We start from the raw sequence: 27,941 nt of genomic DNA, 5'->3' as shown, positions 1-27,941 counted from the left end.
CCTGCAGTGCAGCACCTCCTAGTGTTCACGTGCAAATACATTCCAACAGGAAATTGAACACTTTAATTTGTATTTTGAAAAGTTCAATGGACATTCTACACTGCAATCTGACATCTTGAATAGAACAGACACCTAAGGTCACATACAAAAGTATTTCCACCAATTATTTAACAAAAATATTAACACGGACAAGAACCTGAGAACAGGAAGCTTTTAGAAACAGAAACATTTATTTAACCAGAGGTCATTAGATTTATTAGATTTTTGAACATTTTTAAACAAAAGAATATTTACAACGTTCAGGGTTTTTTTTGCAAAATTTAAAAAATGTTTAATTCCTGTGTGTTCTTGCTTGGCCTCTGTGCCAAAAGTATGAGACGCTTTTATTCTGAAAAGACCCAAACTGAATGAGGCAGAGGCACAACGATAAAAACCTTCCATGACATCTTTCTGCTGCTCGTGTTCCTTAGCAGCTCTTGACAGAACAAAGCCTAACCTGAAGGCAAACCTGAACAAAAAGACCGTTTTCCTGCTGCAACAACTCGGCTGCTGTCAGTGGAGTCCTGGCTCCTTGGTGGGGGTCCCATGCACTCTGAAGCGGTACATGCAGGTGTAGTCCGGATGGCCCCAGTTAGACAAAACCTGGACCTCAATGATTTGGAAGAACTCTTTGTTCTCCTCCTAAACAGCAGAGAGAAGAAATAAGAAATCGGAACCACAATTAAAAAGAAACACTGTCCTTCAAGAGACACTAGAATCAGAGTCAGGATTTTTATTGATGACGCTTCACTGCAAACTCACTCAGAAAATTCAAACCCACACCGGCAGCAAGTTAGGAGAAAGGGTTGATTTGGGATTTTGTGCTACGCATACACACAAGAAAAAACAAAAAAAGAGGACTGTGGTCGATCAGATTATGATGTACAGTATTATAATGACCAGAGAATTGCAGTGGAATATGAAAGGCATGATAAATGTAAGGGAATGGCGTCCATGGATGACAGAGCTGCTCACAGACGACCCATGACCCCCTCAGGATTCTGAATGCAGTAAAGCCTGAATGCCGGGAGTTTGGCCCCCCAACCTCAACAAGGTCCCTCAGGCCCACCTGCCGTCACACACCTGAGCGTGGCTACATTTGTTCTCCCCTCATGTCTGATTGTTGGTGATCAAGTTTGAGGTTTTAACTCTCAATGAGTGTCAACAGGGAGGCAATGGGTCTCAAACCTCAGTCCTGGGGTGGACGCTCCCACACTAGGCCGCTGAACAGGCCATACTCAGCAACTGAGCAGCACAGAGAAAGGAGAGTTTTGTTTAATAGACTCGACCCCAACCAAATGAGTCTAAACAGAGGGGAGACCGATACACCCCCCCTTTACTCGTCCAGGTTAAAAAAAATGTCTCTGTATTTGAAATGAACCCTTTACTCTCCAAGACCAATTCAGCCATTAAATAATGAAAACGCCAAAGAAACATCAGATTGTGACAGAAGAACAGAAGGAAAAGAAGCCAAACAGCCGCAGATCAAACACGTTAAACTAGAGCGCATCAATGTTCACATTAGATTTAAGGATTTCATCCTTTAAAACCTTTGAACAACAAACTTTGTCCAGAACTTCATCTAATAAGCATCTCTGTTCCCATGTTCAATAAGAATGAAAAAAAAGAACTAAAGTTCTTATAGATGCATTTTTCAGGCTTCCACGATCAAAAGTCTGGTGCTGAGATGCATCTAAGTGAGATTTTCCAACCATTTTTGAGCTTTACGTGCAAAACGCGTGTTGAAAGTTCAACCAGTTCAACTCTGACCAATCAGGGGCTTGGTAGTGACGTATGGGCAGCGTCCTATTCGATTCCTGGAAGTACCAACTGTTAGAAAACTGATCAAGAAGGAGAAATAAATGATTGCAGTTTGTGTCCGGCGTGAACTCTACGCCTCCAAGTCCGTAATGTATCGGAATAGAGCTGAGATGGAGAAGGTCTGGAGGAAGATTCCCAGGATTTGCACCGCTTTGACCCAAGATTGTTGGTGGCAGGCAGAAGTAGAGGAAGAAGAAGCCCCTCCCTGCTCTGGTTTTTGAAGCCACGTGGGATGTGTCTAGCTTAACAGAGGACTCACTGTAACGAGGAACGTCTGCAAAGCTTCTCCATCCTCCCTGTAGGTGAAGGTGCCAAGCAGCCGACCGTGCTCCTGATTCTCCGCCGTCAGCCCCTAAAAAAGGAGAAAACTCCGCTTTCAGGTGAACAGGAACCTGGTGGTCTGCTGTTGGTGGTTCTTACATAAACACTGAAGTGTCGGGGGGCGCTGAGCAGCATCCCACCGGGCGTCAGAGCTTTGGGGATGTGCTCCAGCGTGAAGGCAGTGGGAAGAATGCTCATAGAAAGCCGGATCACCAGGAAGCCCGTGGAGCCTCTGAAAGCCCAGCAGTTTCCAGGATGAACATCAGGCTGGATGGAAACAAACACATTCAGCCAACATCAAATTCCAGAATCTTCTGCAGTTCTAGCCTCCATACAACACTTAGAGAACAGAGGAAAGGGATGCGGCAGAGTTACCTGGATGACAGTACGAGGAGACTGAGAGAAGTACCAGAGCGGCACACCGAACATGCTGAGCAGAGCCGCTCTGGTCTCATACGTCTCTGAGCAGCGGGTGCTCAGGATGCTGCCCCCTGCAGGACAACCACAGACCATCACAGAGCAGCACACGGCAAACTCTTCCTCACACCTCTCTAGTGTTTCCAGCAGTTTCCGCTCTAAAGGAAAGTATACCTCTGACAACAAGCTAATAATGGAAAACTCAATGGAAGTTTCACTTTACAGAATTTTGGGATACAGAAGCAGTTATATTGCTAGAATTTCTCCTTTTTGGCTGCATGTCCATCATCTAAAAAAATCGGGAAATCACATGCATGACTTTTAAAGAATTTCTTTCTTTGGTGGAGCTGCTGAAAGTGGGTGAATGGGACTGTGACTGTAAAACACTGTGGGCCTTCAAGGACGGTGGAAAAGCGCTATACAGGTATACGCCCTTTACCATTTACCGTCTTTTCCGGACTATAAGTCGCCGCGGAGTATAAGTCGCACCAGCCCAAAAATGCATTATAAAGTAGAAAAAAACACAGATAAGTCGCATTTTGACGGGAAATTTATTTGACAAAATCTGAGACCAAGAACTAATAACTTTCACAAACTCATATGACACAATCATAGCAGAATGTTTATCGCATAATTTCACAGTAATTCTTTCTCATACTTATTTATTTATTCCTTTCATGAAGCATCATTGGCCAACTAATACTCTGTTTTCATCCTGTATTTGTGGAAACAGTTGTCATTTTTATTGCATTTCTGAATGAATTTTCTGAATGAAATCATTGGAAAATAGAATATTATGTTGTTAGCCTTCAAGATCTTACTGTAAAAAAGTTTGCTAAATCTCTGAGTCACTTGACATACTCTTAACACTTAACATACCTCATACATCAAATTGACCCAGGAACATCATCTCTGTTCCTCACAAATGAACATAACAGGAGGGTTGACAATGTATTTATTTCAATTTAGTTCTAATATAAGTCTCTGCGGAGTATAAGTCGCACCCCTTGCCAAACTATGAAAAAAAGGGCGACTTATAGTCCGGAAAATGATCTCACTTTGAATGCAATGAGAGGGGACGTCACAACATAATGGAAAAAAAATAAAATCAGAAAAAAACTGTTTTAGGAGCCTGATTTCTAATTCATCTTTGCCCTCTGCTTTTGGTGTTTTCACACGGCCTACAACAGCACGATGGAAGCTGCACTGGACATAAAGAAGAGAGGGATTGATGTTAATCCACCAAGCAGCAAAAGCACCAGGGGACCGGGCCAGACCCAAGCAGCAGAGGGGGTGGCAGCGCGGCGGCGGGACAGCACGGCGTGCACAAGAGAGGCTTCAAGAATACCAGAGGAAATAATCCCATGGAATCTGCATATGGAGCCAATTTGAAGGAAAAGGCTCAGGCAGAGCTCATAGACTGAAGATTAAGGAATGTTGGACAAAGCTAGATTTTTGTCTAGGGGCAGACCCACATCTGGAATGAGGACATCCTGGCCAGCCACCAACAGGGACAAGAGAGGAGAGACGGAGCTTTAGTCCATGTGGAAGTCTCTGTTCAGTTTGACGTTTGACAGTTGTACCGTTTCTTAAATGTGTTTATGAGTTGGTCGTTATCTTGGTGCATGGATATGATTGTTCTAATAATAAATGTGTAGTTTTAATGTGAACCACGCCAAAATAGAGGGGAATAATTCTGCAAAAATTAAGGAAAATATACAATTAGCTCTATTGCAAGAGACCCATTTAAATGATCAAGAACATGAGATACTTAAAGTTCAGAGATACATATTACAGTTCATACAAACAAAGACACAAACGAGGAGTCGCTATTTTGATACCAAACAAAACTAAATTTGAAATTGATAATGTGATAAAGGGGAAGGATGGGCAGTACGTTATAGTAAAAGGACGAATGGGAGATGCAGTTTTAACATTAGTCAATGTCTATGCCCCACCCGAAAGTGAAACAATTTTTTAAGTCTGTGTTTAATGTAATTGCTGTGGAAGCTGAGGGGATTCTCATTTCAATGTAGCCTTAAACTTTATAGTAGACATGAAACATAAAAAGACTATCACCAAGTTTCTCAAATAATCCATAGAAGAATTAGGATTGATTGATGTGTGGAGGGGATTAAATCCCCATAAGAAAGATTATAAACATTATTCTGCAAGTCAAAAACTACATTCAGGAATAGACTATTTATTTTATCTCTAAATCCCATATTAGTAGATTTGAAAAATGTAAAATTGAGTGTCTGGATGTGTCTGACCATAATATTCTACACATGAAAATAAATATTTCAAACAGGAAGAAACAACCAACATGGAGACTGAATGTTGGAACAAGCCTGGCCGCACTGCTCCTAGCATGTCTGTGTCTGTTAGCAGCCGGACACACGGAGATAGCGATGATGTCATCGCCCCGCCTCCCCGCTGGAAATGCTGAGTCGGATTGAATTATGCGACACTTTTCGCATGGGTGGATATGAAAACGCAAATGCAATCCCCTCTTTGCATTTTCGTTTTAATTATGACACAGAATAAGCGGTTGTTAAGTAGAAAAGGAAAAAGCAATTTGAAATATAGATTTTTCATTTTAATTTTGAGTCATTTGATGCAACTACATTTAGAAAATGAAAAAGCATTTCTGTTAATCCATTTTAATTGTCAAATTAGACATTTGTAAATGAATTTTGATACACATTTACCATAGAACTTTTGGAAAATGAAATGTCAAATACCATTTTTTTTATTATTTTAATTAAGTGACAGAATAAGTGGTGTTGAAGTAGAAAAGGAAAAAGCAATTTGAAATATAGATTTTTCATTTTAATTTTGAGTCATTTGATGCAACTACATTTAGAAAATGAAAAAGCATTTCTGTTAATCCATTTTAATTGTCAAATTAGACATTTGTAAATGAATTTTGATACACATTTACCATAGAACTTTTGGAAAATGAAATGTCAAATACCATTTTTTTTATTATTTTAATTAAGTGACAGAATAAGTGGTGTTGAAGTAGAAAAGGAAAAAGCAGTTTGATGGATTGATTTTTCATTTTAATTTTGAGTCATTTGATGCAACTACATTTAGAAAATGAAAAAGCATTTCTGTTAATCCATTTTAATTGTCAAATTAGACATTTGTAAATGAATTTTGATACACATTTACCATAGAACTTTTGGAAAATGAAATGTCAAATACCATTTTCTTTATTATTTTAATTAAGTGACAGAATAAGTGGTGTTGAAGTAGAAAAGGAAAAAGCAGTTTGATGGATTGATTTTTCATTTTATTTTTGGGTCAACAACTGCAGCTTTATTTTGAAAAAAAAAAAGCATTTCTGGTATTGACTTTTTTTTTAATTATGCAACAGAAATCCTTTCATATGTTTTGAGAACCTGGCTAAGCAATTTCACCTTGAAAAACAGGATTTGTTTAGATTCTCACAAATGAGAAACGATTATATGACTGCAACACACGGAGGCTCTTCTGGGGACGATGGTGGGATCGATCAAACAGTAATAAAAGGCATATAAAGAAAGCAATTCTAAATTGATTAGTATCCTCAACAGAGTGTGACAAAACGTTAAAAGTAAAAGGTAACTGGGAAAAAGATTAAACAAAGATAACTGTGCAGGATTGGTTAGGCATGTGCAGACACCACCATAGCACCACTGGATCTCCAACAGAACCTTATCAGATTTTTCACAACACCTAAACTGAAGAACAACCAGTTAAAAACAAATTAAAGCTGTTGGCATGGATGTGGAGAAGTACATGTGGACCATGCTCGTGTATTTTGGAAGTGTCCGAATGTAACAGGACTTTGGAAGATAGCACGATAGATTAAAAAAAAAAAAAGGGAAATGTCAAAGAGGTGCAAATGTCTTTAATCTCGCTCCAGGCTTATATAAAAGTAAGCCACAAACCGCAATTATACATTTCTCCTTCATGATCACTGTTCAAAGTGCTTTTTATGAATTAAAAAGGACGCCACCATTGATTTACATTACTGGATTGGCCGTCAAGTGACATACGACATGGCACAAATACGCAGAAATTCACAAAAGGAGACAATATTTTGCAATCAACTGCAAAAACCATGACAACAAAGTAACCCGACCAAGAGGAAGCATCACATGATAATAATCGCATTTTAATAGAGAGATCAGGCTGGGAAGTGTGAGCTAAAGTGGGTGCTAGCAAGTAGCACGCTAGTTTGGTTCATCAATGTATTTTTGTACACGCCTGATGTTATTTGCACTTATTTATGTGTGAACAGAACAAACACTGTTGGAAATTCATGTATGTGTGGCCAACATGCACATGGTGTACGTGTTTTAAGTGCGTCTGAGGCTAAATGTTGCTGTTTGTTGCTATTTTTAAGGAAAGTGGCTATTTGCATGTCATTTTCGAATCACTGCATGTTAACCTCAGAGATGCTCTGTCTGATCAGATAGTCTCTGCATGGATGGTGTAAGCATAGCCTCCAATTCCACAGTTAGAAACCTTGGGGTTTTATTTGACCAGGATTTATCGTTTAAGGCTCACATATCTCAGGCGTGTAATATACTTTTTTAGAAATCTACTCTCTAAGAGTGATGCTGAAAAACTCATCCATGCATTTGTTACGTCGAGGCTGGATTACTGTAACTCCTTGTTAGCAGCGTGTCCTAAGAGTTCCTTAAGAAGTCTCCGGTTTGTTCAGAACGCAGCTGCTAGATTGTTAGCAGGAACCAGCAGAAGAGATCACATCACTCCTGTGTTAGTTTCACTTCACTGGATCCCAGTTGATTTTAGAATCAAGTTCAAGATCCTCCTGTTAACCTATAAGGCCTTACATGGAATGGCCCCGTCCTATATTAAGGACCTCATAGTCCCTTACCAACCAATCAGAACACTTCACTCACTAAATGCAGGACTGCTTGTGGTTCCTAGAATTAGTAAAAGTACGGTTGGAGGTAGAGCGTTTAGCCACCAAGCCCCTGTTTTATGGAATAAACTCCCAGCTCATGGAAGAGAGGCCGACTCAGTTTCTACATTCAAAGCTAGACTGAAAACATTCCTCTTTGGACAGGCTTATTGTCAGACTAGTTAGTATTCAGAGATTATTTAACTTAATGTTAATTTGTTTAAATTAAACTTAATAACAATAACAATAAAGTTGTTAATAGGCTGCACCAGATCCCGCCTGCATCTTCAACCTGACCCGACCTTTGCACCACACATCCGATCCCATAACAACCACATAAATATTTTCAAGGGCCCTCCAGATCCCACCTGCACTACAATCTATCCACGACTGTACCCACAGACTGCTGACAAGACTAACTGCTATTTAGAAGCTGTTAATTTGACAGCAATAGAAGGCACCATTTCTTGCAGAATTTACAGATAAATCTTTAGAGATAGTTATTTTCAATAAACCTTGAGATCAATAATTTTCCAAGCTTTAATTAAAGCTATGTTTTGTGAAAACGGATTAAGAAATGACGGAGATGACTTGATTTTTGTGATGGATGTCAGCCAGTCCCAAACTGGGACAGCAGCGTGACACCTGTGTGCGCACGTCACTGTGGCCAATCCAGTAACAAACATCAATGGGATGCTATCCATATGTTGATTTCGGTGTGAAGGTGGCATTAGTCCTCCACCTCCATTAACCTCTTGCTGCAGCCGACCTTCATCCCTCTCCTTTTGAGAACTTCCCATCTCCTCTATCTCCCTAGATGTTCCTCCACCTGCTTTCCTTGTGTCATGATCAGCTGAGAGTCCTCTTTAACCTATGCCGGTCTTTCCATCAACACAGCGAACGAGCAAAGGCTCAGAGCTAACCTTTGGTGCAGTCCCACCTCTGTTACATGAAGAACAAATGAAAGCCGTTTGTTCTGACCTGCAGATTCTAAAGCGTAGTCTGCCATGCCGGTCCGATCCTCGGAAAACTGTCGCAGAGCGTCTGTCAGCATCACCTGGACATCCTGCAGGTTCAAATTCAGAATCCGTGTTGGGTATGGTCAAATATCTGTACTACAGAGTGGTATCAAAAGCCAGAGAGCTATGGAAGCATGTGTGACTCATAATTTCAAAATAAAAGTCAATGCGAGAAATGCTTTTTCATTTTCAGAACAAAGCTGCGTTTGTTGACTCAAATATAATATGAGAAATCAATCCACCAAACCGCTTTTTCTACTTCAACATCGCTCATTCTGTGACATCATTAAAGCGAAAATGCATAAAGGGGATTGAATTTCTGTTTTCACATCCACCGTAGCATAATTCAATTCGTCAGCATTTCCAGGAGGGAGGCGGGGCGATGATGTCACGGCTCCCTCGGTGTGGCGCTCCAGAGGAGGAGCGAACAGGACCGGCTCTTTTCCTTATTTTAATTGATACTTTAATTGAGACTTTTATTTTGAATTATGAGACACATTTGCTTCCATAGAAAGCTGCACGTAAAAAACTGTCATGGCCTCTCACCTCCTTGGTCACAGGGCGTCCTCCACCCGGAGGAGCAGCTCCGCCCACCATCTCCTCAAACTGCTGCAGCTGCAGGCTGACGTTCTGCAGAATGCTGAGCTCCAGAGACAGCAGCGCCGCTTCAAGATGGGTGCTGCTGACAAACTGCTGGGACAACCACGTGAGCAGCACCTCTGGGAGGGTCACAGCATCGCCCCTATACGTCAGCTGGTTACCAGAAACCAGAGCCCGGACCTCCTCTCCAACCAGCTTAGAAACCTGCTTTGAAATCTACAGACCAGACCTCCCCTTAGAGCCCAGTTTTGCTACTCCAACAGAGCTTTCCAGGAGGGACTTTCCTGTAAAATTCCCAGCTCCGTTTGTGGAAAGTTTCTCACCATCTGCTGGATCTTGTCCAGCTGTTGGCAGCCATCCCAACGTTTGGACACATGTGCCATGTCCCGGAAAATGTCCCCTACAGCCACCTCCAACTGAGAAACCTTGGCAAATAAGGCATCATGGAAGGACGAGCCCCCTAGACTGCAGGAAGTAAAAGGTCGGAGTGATTGCTTTGTAGTGTGCCCATCACTGAGCAGCGGCCTTAGTACCCTCTCTGTGGGAAAGGAAGATCACCTGACAGCAGCAGAGGGTGGGTTTCTGGTGGAAGTTTCTAGTGTAGCCTGCAGCTCCTGTTAAACAGCAGCAGGAGGAGGATTTTGCTTTCTGCCGTGTTTAACTTTGAAGCTTTGACCCGTTCTTCGTGGTTTACCTGGATTTGGTAGGCCAGCGTCTGCAGCTGCTGCTCCAGCTGGTCCAGACGGGACGTGTGCTTCTGCTGCTGTAGGCGATTCTGCTGCATGAGACAAACGCACACCGTCAGAGGAACAGTCAAAGACTTACCTTGAGGATCCTAAAACTCGGGTGAGCAGACAGTAGCAGCCGTGCATTATTTAGGTCAGAAGAACGATTCAAAGATCTTACGATTTGATTTATTATGCTTACATTTTTGCTGAGCCACTTCCTGTTAGAAATGGTGATTGACAGACTGACGGATAAGGTTAGGCAGAAATCACCATGACTATGATGTTTGCAGACGATATTGTGATTTGTAGTGAGAGCAGAGAACAGGTGGAGGAGAAGCTAGAGAGGTGGAGGTTTGTCCTGAAAAGGAGAGGGATGAAGGTTAGCGGCAGAAAGACGGAGAACATGTGTGTGAATGAGAGGAACCCAAGAGGAAGAGTGAGGTTACAGGGAGAAGAGAAGAAGAAGGAGGAGGGTTTGAAGGATCTAGGAAGGAAGCTGATTGGCTGTGGAGACCCTGAAGGGAAACGCCCAAAAGAAAAGAAGAAAGTTTAAATGGTTGCTATATGTACTCATTTTTGCTGGATGTATGAACATTAAACTGGTAAGTATTTAATCACTATCCTTATACCTTCATTTACAACAGGAGATCAGAATCAATAAAACAACAACTACTAAAAATGTTTTTGTGACGTTAATGTCACATGTTCAAAGGTTTTTCTGTCAACTTCCTATTTAACTTCATGACTAAACAAAACAAATGTCACTTTTAATTTGTGTCATTCAACACCAAATCCTAAAAATGTTCTCTAGTTTTTCCATCCACAGAGTTTAGCCAACCACAGCTCCAGTAGGTAAAAACGAAGACGATGGTCGAATCCGAATTCTTCCCCAACCCCTGAATTTAGCCCTCCAAACAGAGAGTTATGGAAAAATAGTCTTTGAATTCGGACGTTACTCCCATTAGATGACATCATCGACAGTGGCAGGTCAGCTACGTTAGTGCAAAGCTGCTAATGCCCAGAAACTAATGACTTTGGTTATATAACTTTTAAAAGGTCATGCTTAAACAAACAGTCGTTACTTACATTTTAATGTGAATTTCTGTGCATCAGAGCACGCACACGTCAAGAAAAGTGATTCTCCTCTGCGGCACAGCCCAACGCGGCGGAGGGATGCCAAGCCCTTCGCCGCGAGGGTCAGCCCTTAAGAAAAACTGTTTCCGACACCTTTGTATCCAGAAGGACGGCTTCTCCACGCCGGCTGAGTCATTTTACTGCATAATTGAGGAGGAGATTTTCATAAACTTTTTTTTAACTGAACCCTAAAGGGACATTGAAGTAAACTAAATTAGAACTGATCTGATGCTCACCAGAAACATTTTTGTGCACACGGGAAACAAACATGGACGGCGCACCAGCTGATCAGGCTGATGCCAACGTTTAATGGAATTTCTTGTAGGACGGCTAATGCTAACACTAGTTTAAATAAAGTGAACAGCTTTATAGACTCACAGGCAGGAATTTTCCACACTCTTTTAAGGAAACATGTTTTAAAGGACCCATTTGTGGTCTAAAGCACCGTTTTTTTTGCCAAACTGAAACACCTCCAGGAGAGGCAGAACATGATGATCTGTACATTTTTGTTGGAGCTTCTCCTTCAGCCCTTGTGCTATCCTAGGCACTTTACCATTGGGAGTTGGGTCATCTAGACCCACCAGACAGTGCTCTGAACCTTTTTTCTTCAATGATTTGTCATCTTTCTTGGTGTCAATGGATTACATGAAATCTTTCCACCTTTATCCACCTTTGTCATGGTAGGGAGAACATCAATGCAAGGCTGGGGTCATCTGGACCCCATAAGTTAGCACAAAGGTTTGAGAAATCATGTGAAACTGTATGGTGTTAACAATCTCACTGGTTTATTATGTCACTAATAATATTTACATTATGTGAATTGTATTAGATTAATATGAATATCTTTAAAACATTTAAAGATTAATGTATTTCTATACAAATACGTCTAAATGTGTGAGCAGTGTAAACTCAAAATTTAATCGAACTGAATGGATAGAAAGAATAGAAAAAGTTAATCGGTACAGGTTCTGGTGAATCGAATCAAATCGATTCTACAAAATGATACCCGGTTCTACTGGTTACAGCAGAACAATTGGTTTGTTTAGTTTATTTACTGAAGTTCCAACATTATTCTGAACATTCAGAGCAATAATTACATTGCCTGGCATGTAAATGGACTAAACTCTACTGTATTTATAAAGATCTTGGATGTCACAGATATCGTACTAGATTTCTATAGAAGACACTTCAGAATATTGGGATCCAGCCCCAGTGGCAGATGACGTACTTATGATGATTTGGTCTCCTGGACTCTGACCTGCTTCCTCAGCTCTCGCTCTTCATTCAGCTTCCTGTGCAGCTGCATCAGCTCCCGGTCCAGCCGCCGTTTGAGCCGGAGCTCAACCTCTCTCTGGGAGGGGGGTTGCTGCTGCAGCTGGGAGTGGTACCAGCTAACCTTGCTTTGTAGCTGGTCTGCCCGCTGGCCTTTGGCTTCCACCAGCTTCCACACAGCGGCCAGGCTCTGCTCCACATGGAGGAGCCGCTCAGCGTCAGACAGCTTCTGCAGAGAATCACATGCAGCTGGTTGAGGTTGCTGACTGAGTGAAATGAAGCCACTTTAGGCAGGTTCCCCCCATTTCTATTTCTAACAGAACCATGTAAACAAGAAAACCTCCTAAACTCACTTTAGTGTCCCACTCTGATCATTCCTGATCTGTTGTAAAAGTGTTTTAATGATGATGACACCGTTTTTAGCCCAATTCCAAAAGCTGTGTGGTTTTTAGGACATAGCTTCTGCAGAGCGGCAGGGGTTCATCAGAAGTTCACCTGACTTGTGGGCAGGACTGTTGGCACGGAGCAATTTCCCGTCATCCCTTTGTTTATCCTCTATCCCGCTAGCTTACAGCCCCCAAGAGGTGCAACTAAGATGGTGATCAATGTCGTAGTTATTCATCCGTCCAGTTCTGATCCAGATTCCAGCTCAGACCAAGAAAACATAAACGTTCATGGATCTGTTAGTCTGCAGGTGGATGATCAGAATTGAGTGGAGCAGTAAGACTGTGGCGTCATCTGCTCCTGATGAACAAATACTCAGAAATTCTGTTTTAATCCTAATTTCCTTTATATACATATCCACTATCATGGGAAAAATGCCATAGAACATGTTGAAAACACCCCAACACCATTTCCAGTGGAGTGGGTCTTTAAAGTAGACCGTCTCAGAGGAGACCGGACAAACCGATGAAATCCCTGCAGTTTTTCAGCACCTTGAAATCTGAACCATCGCATTTTCTTGGAAAAGTCAAAACTTCGTTGACTGTATAATAAGGTTGGGGTCATAGGAGTCAGGAATCAAGAATAGAATAAAAAAACAAAAACAAAAAAAAAAAAAAGACTTAATTTTTCCTATTCAGACTAAAGTGGGACAGCATGTTGTCAAACAGACCAGAGCATCACAGAAAGCGTCCGTCTTTCAGCTAAAGATCCTGCAGTGGGGGGGTCAAACTGACCATGTTGGGAGTGTCTGGATGATCTGTGCTGGCCATTTATGAAGCTCTCTAAAATAAACCAAAGCTACTCTCTCAACCACTCAGCATTAAGGGGTTGGATTGGGGGGGCTGGATCACCACATGATGCTCACCTGGAGGACCCTCCAGGGGAGGGGTCAAATGCAGATGACGCATTTCACACAATAGCACTTTAACTTAGGTAAGTAAATGTTTATCTTTGTAGCATCTTTCCCAGAGAAAAATCCTAAAGGGCTTCAGAATATTAAACACAAAAACACACAAAAATACAACCATTCATCACAAGCACATCACAGACAACACACACAAGTGTCTCACAAAGGCAAACGTGAACTTTGCTCAGTGTGAAGATAGTCTGACACTGCAAACGTTCTGATACCTGAGCCGGACTTTCTGCAGGTCCTTCTAGCAGCTGCTCCTCTTCAGCCTCCTTCGGCTCCTCACAGGCGTCTCCTGCTGACCAGCTCTGAGAGGCAAAGAAGCTGTTGGAGAGGGACGAATCCTGGGTGTTTGACACCGCCGTCGTCCACGCCGAGATGTTCACAGATGTGAGGAGTAAGTGGAAACTGGCAAAACAGAACCACCCCAGACCTGAAGAAAGAAAAAACAGCTGAGGAAATTTGAAAAACAAAAGAATGCCGTCGATTAAGGGATAACAGGCAAATGGACAGAATGTTCAGTCAGTGTAATCATGTGACAGAGAGCACCATAAAAAAAGATATAAAATTAACAAAAGGAACCTGTAAACCAGTGTTTTTCAGCCAGTGTGCCGTGGGAAATGACCCAATCACTGATCTAAAACATTTCCCATCTCCAAGATATCAGCTCTGCATTCAGCCAAACAGGTCCTGATAAAACACTGATATGAAAGAATATGGGCCCCCACCGCACTGGAGACCCCCTCAATTTATCTGCAGCACACACACTGCACCCCCACACCACAATACATATTTGGGATCGGGAAGGGGGGCCGGTCTTCACCCACCTGGTCCTCTCGGGCAGCCTGGTGAGCGGGGACCCTGTTAGCTGAGGCGGTGGCCGGGCGTGCGGTGCTGGGGGGGGGGGGGGGGGGGGGGTTGTGGACAGGAGGGGGTTACTGTGTGGCGACGGGGGGGCCGGGGGGAACCAGAAGAATTTGTGTGTGTGAGAGTGCACGGGTGGGGACAGGCCTGGGGGCTACCTCGCCGGGACCCGCTGGGGCTCACCTTCCCTTTTGCAGAATGGGAATGGCAGCGGGGGGGCGGGAGAGATAAGGGAGGAGTGGTTGAGGGACGCGTTGGGTGAGGGGGCTGTAGAGGCTAGTGTGTGTGGGGAGGTAGGGGTGGAGCTTCGGTTGCGTTTTGATCTTTGGGCTGCTTGGGGAAGGCCTCAGGGCTGGCCTGCGGTGATGAAGCTCCGGCTGGGTGGTGGGGGCCGGTACGGACCTGGGGGTCCTGACGCTGGGATCATCTATGCCTCCTGGTGCCGGAGGGGTCCCTGTAGGGGGGCCTCCTCTGCACCTAGCTGGGAGGGCGGTCCCCCCCTGCTCGGGCTGCATGGGTCCCGTCCTGGTCCGGGGGCCTCCCTCTCTCTCCTGGTCTGGCTGGAGAGGATCTGGTTCCCCTTGTGATCACATGGCTCACTTTGGCAGTGTGCATGTAGCTTCACCCCCACGTGCACGTGCACACTGCTCCCCGTCTGCTTTATCCCTCCAGATTTTTCCCTTTTGGATAAAATGTGTCTTTATGCAGATCTAGTGTAATTGTTTCACAGCTTAAAATCATAACGTATTAGCAACTCTGCACTTTTATCCCCTCACTTTCTCCCCCTCCCTCTTTATTTCCTTTTTCTTCTACCCCCCCCCCCCACACACACACACACACACACACTTTAATACAAAGAATATGTATATATATATATATATATACTTAAAACACAAAATATAACAAATAAAAAAACAAAATAAAAACAAACAAAAAGGAGGATTCATAACCCCTTTTTGTAATAGTAAAACCTGTCCGACACAAAAGGCCTTCAGGGCTCATCTGTTTCCTCAGTTGTTGGACAGAACAATTAAAAAAAAAAAAAAGGAATGTGAAAGATCATAAAATGCATTTTTCTTTCTGTTTATTTGATTCTATTAAAGACATTTTGTTAAGAATGACGGTACCGCGATTTAGCCGTAGAGTCAGCTGTTTTCTGAAAAGTCCCGCCCCTTTAACAGTCTCCACCAATCATTCTTGGAGGCTTAATCACATATCAGTCTGACCAATCAGAAGTGGTTAAAGTCTTCATTTCCTTGTTCAGATTCTGCTCATAAAGTCTCTCAGTTCTAACAAAAATACCAGCTAAAGCTCGTCTTTAGCGGTGTAGCTTTCCACAGAATCCGGTGTCAGACCGTGGAACAAAACAATGAAGCGCAGAGAAACGATCTCCGGCAGTTTTCTCACTACATCTCCCATGATTCATTGGGTTAAAGTAGTTCAACGTCTTGAAACCACAACGAACTCACAAACAGTTTTAAAATCTTCTTGATGAAATCAGAGGTCAACAGTTTAGTTCTCCTTCAAGGTTTGTGTTTATTAACAGCCAAACATCCCAGAGTTTGGTCCAAGTCATCTTTCTAACTGAAACACTTTTCTAAGAACGTCTAGATTATTTTATGTGTTAAACTTAAATAGAAGTAATAACAACATTTAAGAAACAGGATTAAGGTGAAGTGGCCAACAGACAATTAAACTAAATTGAAAAACATTTAATCATCTAAAAAGAAATAAAACTTTTTTGTTAAAGTTAGTTTTTCTGTGTAAATTTTATCAAACATATTGTGATCATAAAATTGTTAAAAAATTACAGTAGCCTTTGCACTTAACATTGAAAAAAATATTCAAAAAAATAAATAAATTACTATTTAGAAAGAATACATTTGTTTTTTGTGAGGTTACATAAAATTCCATGTCAATCAACTGAAGGGTAAAACACAACTACCAGGGTAAAATATCTAAGAATTTAGTTGAAAATTATTACAGAAAACTAACTTAACTTTTATGTCATCTTTTAGAAAAAACAGCTGCAGCTTCCAGCTTTTTCTGCCACAATTATCACAAAAATGCATGTGAGACTGCAGAGGGACTGTACATCAACACAGACTATAGAGTTTCTCCTCTTCATTTTTTGGAATGCTGGTGTGCCGCGGGATTTTTGTCAAGGACAAAGTGCCTTGGCTCAAGAAAGGTTGAAAAACACTACTGTGAACATCTGCAAATTTAAAAAAAAAGCACTCAACTATCAGGACGCCAGAAAAAACAACTAAATGAAGATGGTGGAAAACTAGCATTGTGGGCCACATCAATAATTTATATTTATTCATATTTGAATTTGAACGATGCATAGCTAGAAGATAAATATGACTACATTACATCTGGTAAAAACTGATCTATTATCTCTGACTAATGCAGGTGCACAGCAGATGAAGGAGCCAAGCAGTGTTGGAAGTAACTCCATTAAGTGTAGTGAAGTTACTGATGCAGTTTCAAGTTACAGAGTAATCGAACTAACTACTTTTATCCCCGCTATAACGCTGTTATAGTCCTCAGTACCTTCAGCTACTCCTGAAGGTACTGAGGACTAAAAGGAGTAGTATCTTTTAGAGCTCAGTACCTTAGTAGCAGCTGAGCTGTGGCTGCAGTGAAGGGAGAGAGAAGCTCAGCTAGGAAAAGCCGGGCCGGACCACTTAAAGAAGAAGGAACCTGTACCTTGTGGACCAGAAACTACAGCTGCTGCAGGAGGACATCCAGCTGTTAAATTCTATTAAGCTTCTGAAGGAGGACCTACAAATATTGAAGGAAGATCAACAGCTGCTGATGGAGGACTTATGGCGGAGGAAAGAGGATCTACAGCTGATAGAAGATCGGCAGCTTTTTTTAAGTCCGTCTGAATAAGCAAATGAAGAACTTACTGAGGAGAAGCAGCAGAGGCAGCAGAACCCAGGACAGTGTCAAAGAAAACCTGCAGACAGAGAACACAGAGTGTAATTTCACTAGTGTGTTTCATGTGTGTAGAATAACTTTCCACTATATTTGTTTGATAATGTTTGAGGCTGAAGACGAAGGTTTTCAGATCTTCCCTGGCTCACCTTTAAATAAAATCCCCTATTTTACACTTAAACTTGCACAGAAATGCAAAAAGCACATAAGTTTAAAAGTGATTCCCTTTCTGACTCTGAATGCGTAAATTCAACTTACTGAGTGAGGTGGAGCCTGGAGGTCAGCTGGCTCCATCGTCTGCAGAGCCCTCTGCACTGGTGAGCTGCACAAAGAGAACATTTAACTCGGTTGAATTAGGATGAACATGAAGGTGAGGCGGGATAACAAAGATGGAGAAATGTTCCCACAGCTCCCTAAAGCCCCACTCCAAAACACAGAAACGTTCATGGATCTATTGGTTGTGCAAGTGGATGCATCAGAATGGAGCGGAGCGAGAAGACGTGGGCCCGTCCGTGTCACTTCCTGCCTCACAACAGGTGAACTTTTCATCTGTTCCTGACGGAATAAAATACTCAGCAAGGCAGTTTTATCTGAAGTGTTTACATACATGTCCTCCATTAGAAACATGCTACAAGAACACGTTAAACAAGAATTTCATTGGAGTGGGTCTTTAAAGAGATGCACCGCAGTACAGCAGCAAACCCACCTACTCACACCTTAGAGGTCTAAAATCAGACTGCAGGAGCAGAAACCCAGCTTCATTTCAGCAGTGTCTGATTATAGATTACAAAATCTGTATTGCTGCACATCTCCATGCTTAGGCAACCAAACAAAGGGGCTCTCTAGACTAAAACAAAACGCCATGCACCCCCACCGCAAGACAGCAATTAACCTGCAAAGCTTCCAGCTCTGACAGGAGCAGAGGAGGCGGTCATGATGAGAGGCCACAGAGCTGCAGCAGCTTGCAGAGACAGTCGGAGGAGAACCCGGGCTACAGGAGCAACATGGAGGCAGAAGCTGAAGGTTAGAGTTGTCCTGAGAGTCCGGACCACCAACAAATAACTCATCCTCATTTTGTTAGTGAGCAACTTCAAAAACTCTGGACACAAGCAGTTTAAGACGGTTCTGAAAGCTGCAGGTGTTCAGCCTGAGGATTTGGAAACGTTCATCAAAAGGTCTGACTGTGAAGATCTTCTGTCAAATGTCTGCAGGAGCATTTACCGCACCTGAACGAACGGCGGTGTTGTACACGAGGCCCAACACACACACTGCCAGGGAGGACCAGCTGGAAGAGGAGGGTGAGTAGGAGGAAGGAGCTAGCATCTGTGAGAGCTGCTTCTTCTTACAGTCGTTACCTGTGAGCATCACAACAACACTTTTATAAACACAGGAGGAAAGAAAGAAAGACAGACAGTATTACTGAGTTTGACTCACCAGACAAGTTGGCTGTTAGATTTAAAAAAAAAAAACTCTACCAACCAAATGATTCCATTATTCTACAAAGAAAACTATAGGCGTCATTTTTAAAAATGATATTTTGTTAACTGCACACAGAGAGGAAGTCACAACACAATGAAAACATCAGACAAAAACAGTTTATTCTAAGGACTTCCTGTGTTGATCTCTAATTCTGCTTTTGGCGTTTTCACGCCGTCTATAAAATGTTTGATTTTCAATCGCAATTGATTTCTTGCTGAAAAACGCCCCCGTCAGGGTAGTGATGAACTGTACAGACGGGAAATAAGTGGTACCATTCCAGGGTACCAGCAGCGGGGTCGCAGCAGTCACTGAAAGTGAGACCACCGGAGGCTGTAAGGTGGCACTGTGGACTGAGTGGAAATCGTTCCAGCAGCATTTCGTGCTTCTTCAAAACATCGGGCTGGATACTAAACAGGATGCACAGAAGATCGCCCTGTTGCTCGCCGTCGCTGGTCCACAAGCTAAGGCTTCAATGCGATTGTTTACACCGAGGAGAAAGATAAGTTTGTTGATGTTTTATGAACACTGTTCGCCAAAGAAGAATGAAACCTACGAGTGGTATGTGTTCGGTTCTTGTGTGCAGCAGCAGGTCACGGAGAGTTTTGATGCCTTTCCCCACGGACTTGAAACTGAAAGCGAAGATGTCAATCTTGGCGTGCTGCAGGATTACATCATCCAAGGCCCGATTGTTTAAGGCATCAGGGACCAGAAGGTTTGAGAGAGACTTCTTTGAGACACGACCTCTCTTTGCCGGACGCTGTAAAGGTCTATCAGGCCAGTGAACTGGTCCTTCAGCATGCCAAGACATTCAGCAAAGGGACCAGGGACGCGGAAGGAGAGAGCGCATTGGTAGCTGTGGTGACGCGGCGGACGCCTTAGAGATGCACTGCAGGTGGTGGCTTCCAGATGGACACAAAGACGTTCAAGTGTAAAAGATGTAGAACTGTGCCCTCACCAAAACAGTACCCTGCTTCTGGAAAAGACTGTAATACGTGTAAAGGACTCAGTCACTTTGCAAAACAGGAATGCGGCTGTACGCGTGAAAACTGTGGATGAAACTTCACTATCCGATAAGTTCATAGTAGTGGGTTTAAGGGCTGTCATCTGGACTTTCACCTCTTATCCAAAATGCTTTGTCAATGTTTATTACCGGGAGAGTCTCTGAATGATGTCATGAACCAGACATGGTTTTGTAGAGCTCTGCTAAATGAATAAACCTGATCTCTAAACATCATCCGGGTCTTCCATACACAGACACCGCTCCGTGTAGTGATCGGGTTTAACACATTTGACAGTAGCTCCTCCCACATGCGGCTGGGGCGTCAAGCTTATGAACAGTTTTGGATCAGCGAATTCGCCACGCACCAAAGGACAGGCGGCCAACGCAGATGTGACACGAATCACGTTTGGAGTGGAGAGATTGTGCAAAATGCAAATCCACTCAGAAGGGACTCAGCACAGATTTGAACCAGAAAGCTAACCAGCTAACAGTGGCCTAGTGGAAAAGTGGCCACCCTGAGACTTTCAAATCCACGGCCGAGTCTATAGGCCGAGTCTCCAGAATTGGGGGGGTTACACCACCAAATGGGTCCCTGTGTCTGCAGCTGACCGCTCCCCCGAGGGAGGGGTCAAACGTGGAGATCAGATTTCACAGACCTGGCTGGCGTGACGGCTGAATCTTAAATCATAAAAGGGCTTTACAAGAATAAAAACAAATAAAATAACAACCATTCATCGCAGACGAATCCGTTTTATCATCAGGTAAAAACATTTGCTGTATACGTCTCTTTATATATATATATATTTATGATATTCCGCATCAACGGCAAACCTGACCGGACAGTTAGGGGGTCACCCGGCATGACTCACAAAGAGGACCGCTGAGATGGGGTTCCTTCTGGATCATTCCTCCACCATGGCCAGACCAAGATGAGGCACAGAGCGGCAGTAAGTTCTCACCTGAATCTCATCCACATGGCCAGAGCTGACCAGTCACACTTCAACAGACTGCCAATGGTTTGCATGTCACCGGGGAAACAGCCAAAGCAGGGGGAGCTAGCCGAGACTCAACACCATCTGCATATGACTCTACCTGCAAGCCTGTGGCCCTCTGAGACGCACCTGCCAGGTGCGTCTGCGCTCAAAGCACAGACACACCTGGCAGCACGCGAACACAGCGGCCTGCAGATCCTGCATCACAGAGGAGCTCAGCCCATCTGCAAGTCAGAGCAAAGTCAGGCGCTGTGTGAACCTCCTCTAGGAACACCACCCTGCATTTTTATTCCATCCAACCCCACTCAAACACACCTGACTGCCATCATCAGGCTTCTGCAGAGCTCCATGATGATGTGTGCTAAAGCAGGACAAAACATTTCCTTAAACGCTGCTTTAAGGATCCGAACCGTTGTCGCCTTTTTTTTCCCATCCAAAACACAGACCAAAAACAGACCACAAGCTGTGATACAGAGACCAGAAACAACCCAACTGCGTTGGTACCCCATCCTGCTCTTTGACCACGGGTGATGAGGCAGAAGCCCCTCCCCCAGGCTCAGGACGGAACAATAAAAAGGTTCTGGGTTGAAGAGATTAATAGAGTTAAACCTGAACTCCTCCTCAGAAGGGACTTATGGATGTAGAGAACACAGAAGTTGTTTGGTTGGTGTCGAAGTAGGTGAGATGCAGGCGTGCCACACAAATCCCCCCCCCCCCCGTGCAGGGAGCTTTCAGAGCTGTTCAAGTGAAAGGTGTGCGCTCCTTAGCGTGCAGCCTGGCTGTTAGAGCGTAGAAAGAAAGAGCATCATTTGTCTGGACGCCCAACAGTCCTGTTAAGACGCAGCCCCTCCCCTCTACAACCCAAAAAGCCCGCAGCTCCTGTATGGGTCTGACCCGTACGGGTGACTAAGGCTTTAAAGAAGCTCCGCCCTCCAACCGCCCAGCTGACTCAGGAAATCACGGCCAGTCCTGTCGCCTCACCTGTGCAGCTTCCCCGGTTTCTGTCCTGGCAGACGGCGGAAGGTTCTGGATGTAGAGTAGCAGCCGTTGGGCAGGGCCTGGCTGCAGGCTGAGAGATGCATTCTCTGCAGAAAAGCTTGCTGCACCGCTGAGTCCGCTGTCTGCTGCAGGTCTCCTCCGACATGGAATTCTCTGCATCAGACAGACAAATCCACTCCCATGAAAACGGTGTGATTGGTGTGTTTAACATCTTCTTGGAGTATTTTTCTGATTACATTCATAAAGAAACATAAGATTGAAACTGCATTTCTGAGTATTTTTTATGCAAATTATTGTGAATCAGGAGCGGATGAAAAATGTTTGAAAAAGTTTGTAGTTATTATGCAGAGACTTCTATCAACAGGGCATAAGATCCATGCTCCGCCCCTTTCTGATCATCCACCTGCACACCAATAGATCCATGAACGTCGTTGTTTTCCTGATCTGAGCTGAAATTTAAATCGGAACTGGACGGATGGATAGATCTGATATTAGTCACCATTTATGTTCCGCAAGTAACGTTAGCTTGGGCTTGTGAGGGGCTGTAAGCTAGTGGGAGAGCACGTTCATGGATCAATGATGGGAAGGGGCGGGCTTACCAACGGTCCCGCCCACAACTCAGAGGTGAATTTCTAATGAACTTCTGTTGCTCTGCAGAAACTATGACAGTTTTCTTTTGGCTAAAAATGGAATAATCCTCATGGAAAGACCACTGGGGATGTTTTGAAAACAGATCAGAAGATGACGGCAGTGAGACTTTAAAGCAGGCAGATGCCCTTCACCTCAGTTCAAAACATTGGACCTGCAGGCACAACCAACACCTCCAAAGAGGAGAGGTGCTCACCTGTGGGATCCCCATCCTGGTCCAGACCTAAAGAGGAGAACGACGTGAAAACCAGACTGCCTGATTTTTGACGATGGTGATGAGGAGGCGTACCCCACATGGTGTTGATCATGGTGCTGTCTTGGATGGAGGACTCCTCCAGGAGGGAGGACATCAGAGAGGTGTCGGTCACCATGCTGTGGAGGCTGCTGTTGTGGACCGGCTGCCGTGTGTGCCTTCGAGGAGAGCCAAGGAGGAGCGACTCGGAGCACGAAGCAGAGTGACGCTGAACAGGTGCAGACCTCTGAAGCCTGCAGGACGATACAAGGAGGGTGATGCGAGAAGAACGGAACAGAGAGGAGACCAACGCAGCACTCACCTGCTCCAGCTTCTTCCCCTTCCCACGTTTAGGCCGCTTGTGAGAGCGCCATCAAGAAGACTTTCGTTTAGCGGCAGGCTGCGGCGGGACATGACTCCCCCAGGGAAGGAGGCCAGCTCCCCCTCAGAGTCCTTTGGAAAGGAGGAGTATCTGGAGCTGTGGAGGAGACAAGAGAAGAAAAAGGAGTCTGTCCAGAGAGCCCAGTTTACCGTCATAGATGGAGGGGGGTAAAACCCACAGTTCCCTCACTGCTTCTTAATTTAATGTTGTTAAGAAGAGAGAGGTCCCTCCCCAGTGTGTGACACGCTTAGCTCACAGTTTAAATATCAGTTTATTTCAGACATAAACTTTATTACCAAAGTATCGTCTCAGCTGCTTTAACTGAAGTACCGTCCCATTCCTAACCCATAGAGTTCAACATGATGCTAGTCCACCTTCTACAGCTGTTCCAGCTTCAACTCCTCTAGAAAGGCTGTCCATGAGGTTGAGGAGTGTTTCTAGGAGTTTTGGACCATTCTTCCAGAAGGTCATTGGTGAGGTCACACACTGATGTTGGTGGAGAAGGCCTGGCTCTCTGCTCTAATTCATCCCAAAGGTGTTCTATGGGGTTCAGGTCAGGACTCTGTGCAGGCCAGTCCAGTTCATCACACCAGACTCTGTCCTCCATGTCTTTGTGAACCTTGCTTTGGTCACTGGTACACAGTCATGGTGGAAGAGGAAGGGGCTGCTCCAAACTGTTCCCACAAGGTTGGGAGCATGGAATTGTCCAAAATGTTTGGTATCCTGAGGCATCCAGAGTTCATTTCACTGGAACTAAGGGGCCAAGTACTGAATAACAAGCCCACATCATGATTCCTCCTCCACCAAATCTAACACTAGGCACAATGCAGTCCAAAATGTACCGTTGTCCTGGTAACCTCCAAACCCAGACTGGTCCATCAGGTTTCCAGATGGAAAAGTGTCATTCATCTCTCCAGAGAAGGCGTCTCCACTGCTCTAGAGTCCAGTGGCGGCGTGCTTTCCACCGCCGCATCGACGCTTTGCATTCACTTGGTGATGTGTGGATGGATGCAGCTGCTCGGCCATGGAAACCATTCCATGAAGCTCTCTGGGTGCTGGACTTGGACTAATCTGAAGGTCACATGACGTTTGGAGCTCTGTAGCAACTGACTGCAGAAAGTCGGTGACCTCTGTGCTTCAGCGTCCTCTGACCCCTCTCCATCAGGTCACGTGGTCTACCACTTGGTGTCTGAGCTGCTGTTGTTCTGAAAGAGCTGACTGTGGAAGATTTAGGACATTTCACCTCTGGATTTGTTGCACAGGTGGCGTCCTATGACAGTTCCAGGCTGGAATTCAGTCCATTCTTTCACAAGTGTTTGGAAAAACAGTCTGTTGTGCAGAAATATTCTGACTGGTGCTCTCCCATTTTCACAAACAGTTTTTGGTTGTCATGGTAACTCCTTATCCAGTAAAGTGCCACTCCCCTGATCGAATACAACTCCAGCTTTTTAGTCAAAACTTCATGACAGATTGTATTAAAAGCCTTTTTTAGAACAACACATATCCCCAGTGCAATTTTTTTTTATATTGCATCTGTAATTTCCTAAATAGGACCTATCACAGCCTGTGTAGTTGACGGTTGTTTCTAAAACCAATCCTCTGCAGTTTGTGAACTGATGTTTATCCCCAGTTTTGTTTAGTGGTATGACTTTAGCCATTTTCATTTGCAGCTGGAGATAATTTGGTCACTAATCGAGTTTCTTTGAGTTTTTGTGTCTCAGGAAACAGTTGCAATGGCGTCGTCTCCGACTGGCCTGGAAGCCTACAGTACTTATTTAAAGACCCACTCCAATGAAAATTCTGTTTGGGGTTTTTTCTTTTAGTGTTTTTCTCACAATAGAGGACATGATACAGAAAGTTAATCTCATAATTGCATTTCTGAGTCTTTCTTCCTCAGCAGCTATTTCAGAAACTGTCTGCTCTTTCAATGCCAGCAGTCTTGAAATGTTTTCCCTCCAACATGGCAGATTCCGTCTCTGCTGCTGACAGATTTTCAATAGAGCTACAGAACTTGTTCTCCAGTAGGAGCTGCACGATACGAGGAAAACTCGCCATGTGCGATATGAGTGGTCAATATTGCGATGATGGTATAACTTGCGATATATGAACAAATGGCAAAACCACCAAAACATTTCCATTTCACTGCAACAATTTATTTTTAAAGAGAGTCAAAATATCTTAGATTATTCTCCAAATGACCCTCGTCTACATAGGAGGCCAACATCTAACATAAGAACTCCGTCCGATTGGTCAACCAGCTGAAGGGCTCTATCTGATTGGTCAAATGCATAAAGGGATTGATTCGATTTGTTAAATATTTCAAGCTGTCATAAGATTGTTTAAGCACATTTAAGGTTTACAATTTTGCAGACTTTTGCAATATGGATATCAGCGTTAGAAATAAGGGGAAAAAAAGGTGGAAAGTAATGTTTGGTTGTCCTTCGACACCAATATTCAACAGCAACGAAACCTACTCAGATGTCAGTACTTACATCTTTATTTCTTCTATATATCTAATATCAACTGCCTGTTATGATGGACATTTAAAAAAACTAATTTAATATTAAAAACAAACATTTTACTTAATACTGAAGCATCTGGTTACACAAAGTATTGCCATGTAAATCAAATACTGCTATGGTCAAATGAAAATACCTTATCTAACCCTGTAATATATCAGAAAATTGTTTACATTAACCAACACTGTAACCTAATGAGTATTTTTAAAATTTAGAACACTTGTATGGACTGGACTAGTACAACATTCCAAATATAAATTAATATTTATATATGATGAAAAGTTATACTATGATATAACATCTATGTCAAATAAACATGTGTAAATGATAGCATGTTTACATTGTGCGCTGCAGTAGCAGTAAAGACTAATATCCCTGATCTTTTAAACAAGACATGTCATCATCATCATCAATGTCCAACTCAGTCTGCTGAGGCTGATGCCGCTCACGTCTTCGGGCGTACTCGGTTCGTTCCGAAGTCATGTGACATCGTTCGTGTACACTCGGTTTTATCTTAAAAGTCGGACGTCGGTTTCCCAAAAACTTTGAGAAATAGTCGAAAAATACCAAAATGTTGAATAAAAGACCAGGTTGTCACACGGACGAACCATCAGGTTCATTTTTGGTTGTCCTCCGTTAAAACTGGTTGTCTCGGACAACAGGATAACCGCTTATTTCGAACGCTGGATATTGCATAGCTTGAAAAAAACGATCACTTTAAATTTGTCCTTTATTGTGAAGGCCTATTCTCCAGCCTTTTCTTTTCTGCTCATCCAAGAGAAGAGTTGACGGCATGTTAAAGGTCTGAACTGCTTTGATTGAAGACGCTTTCTTTCCAAGTCAGGCCGCTCATTCCTGGTCCTGGAGATCTACCAGCCGCCTGTTTTCCAGATTCCAAGTCCTGCTAGCTGCTGATTAGCTCACTCAGATGTCTCCACATTCTGACTGAATGAACACACCTGGTCCAGGTAACCAGCAGTTCACAGTGCAGGGAGAGCTGGAAAACAGGCAGGGTGGTAGATCTCCATGACCAAGAATGAGCGGCCCTGTTCAAAGTTCTGTAAAGTAAAACTTGTGTATTTTTCCTAACAGCGGATCTCTGCAAGTGTTTTGATGAAAGGCCCTTCTGATCAGTAGTCCGGAACATTCATTAAACTTGGATTATTAATGCCAAGAATGATGCAGAGATGTGACCCGCTGCCAGAAAAAAACTGAACTGATAGAAAAACAAAAATCTGAGCATAAACGTTTTTGTTCATCTTATGATAAAATACCAATGGCTTAGATACTGAGGGATGATCAAAGCTTTTGGCCGTTCAGATGAACCACACATAGACCTCCTTCAGTCCACATTGTCGGTTCTGTTGGCCAGCAGGACCTTCTGTCTCTGGTTTCTCAATAGGCGAACGTGTGAAAAGGACGGAATCTAACCAGCGGTCAATGCTTCCCTTCAAGTAGTGACTGCAAACAACCAGGAGATTTCCCAAACTACCAACAACATTCCTGCGTTTCCTACAGCAGGTAGGACAGGTGAGCATCCCACCTACCTCTTAGGAGTACCACCACGTTCGTCCAGGAATGACGTAATCACACTGCGTCCTCTGACTTTAGGGTGGCTTCCTCAAATGGGCGTGATAAGAGTTTGTTGGGTTTTTTTTGCGGGAAAATACTTACAAATGTTCCACTTCTGTGGGAAAGAAAGGCAAAATTCACTAATTAGTTTAAGGGACAATTAAAGAAAATCTATTAGCAGTAGCAAGCTGATATTTATAAACTCACTTGAACTTTGCCTGTAGGTACCGGGTGACGTCCAGAGCAAAAATGACACCAAACTTAACATCTGTTAATGGTTTGCTTGAATTAAACTTTATTTCTGAGTTTTTACCAGTTGATTTTAAAATGAAATAAACGGAGATCACGTGACTTCAAAGTTCTGACTGCAGCTGCAGCAATTCCCGGCGGCGGGACTCCTTTTAGCAGCTAACAAAAGGGCGCGCGCCCTCGCTAACTTTCAGCACAAAAACAGAACAAAAGAGCATCCAGGCAGACCATAAAGTCCAGTTTTTCAGTCCCCGACGGCGACGATGCGGAAAAACGGGACACGGTTCACTTCCACCAGGGATGCTAGCTTACACGCAGCTGGTGCTGACGGCGCCAATTATTCGCTACAGTTTTTTTTCTTCAAAACTTTATTACATTTGCAGAACAATACAACAGAGCACGTTAACAGTACTTCAACATAGACCCAAAGGAAGTG

At 43.5% G+C, this 27,941-nt stretch overlaps 1 protein-coding gene across 7 annotated transcripts; it reads right to left on the bottom strand.

Annotated features, from left to right (window-relative positions):
* Positions 1 to 211: 211 nt before the first annotated feature.
* LOC101161013 (uncharacterized) lies at positions 212 to 27,941 on the bottom strand. 7 transcript variants are annotated; one of them, XM_011488487.3, is made up of 21 exons: positions 27,464 to 27,941; positions 27,232 to 27,371; positions 23,106 to 23,261; positions 22,841 to 23,037; positions 22,748 to 22,774; positions 21,886 to 22,056; positions 18,660 to 18,788; positions 18,326 to 18,424; positions 17,692 to 17,755; positions 17,406 to 17,455; positions 13,848 to 14,059; positions 12,259 to 12,501; positions 9,833 to 9,916; positions 9,697 to 9,752; positions 9,462 to 9,603; positions 9,085 to 9,354; positions 8,501 to 8,585; positions 2,557 to 2,672; positions 2,281 to 2,448; positions 2,120 to 2,212; positions 212 to 681 (listed from the first exon to the last, which is right to left on the bottom strand). In XM_011488487.3, exons 3-21 carry the CDS (start codon positions 23,195 to 23,197, stop codon positions 553 to 555), a joined length of 2,427 nt encoding a protein of 808 aa, XP_011486789.1. In that variant the 5' UTR covers positions 23,198 to 23,261; positions 27,232 to 27,371; positions 27,464 to 27,941; the 3' UTR covers positions 212 to 552. The 7 variants fall into 7 exon arrangements, with proteins under 7 accessions (XP_011486789.1, XP_020567827.1, XP_011486791.1 ...); XM_020712168.2 differs by having other exon boundaries at positions 9,833 to 9,913; XM_011488489.3 differs by lacking the exon at positions 18,326 to 18,424.

Source organism: Oryzias latipes, chromosome 19 (assembly GCF_053564925.1).
Source record: "Oryzias latipes strain Hd-rR chromosome 19, Olatipes_Hd-rR_3.1".
NCBI classification, from domain to species: Eukaryota; Metazoa; Chordata; class Actinopteri; order Beloniformes; family Adrianichthyidae; genus Oryzias; species Oryzias latipes.
The sequence above is the reverse complement of the archived record's forward strand: the minus strand, read 5'-3'. Positions and strand labels throughout refer to the sequence as shown.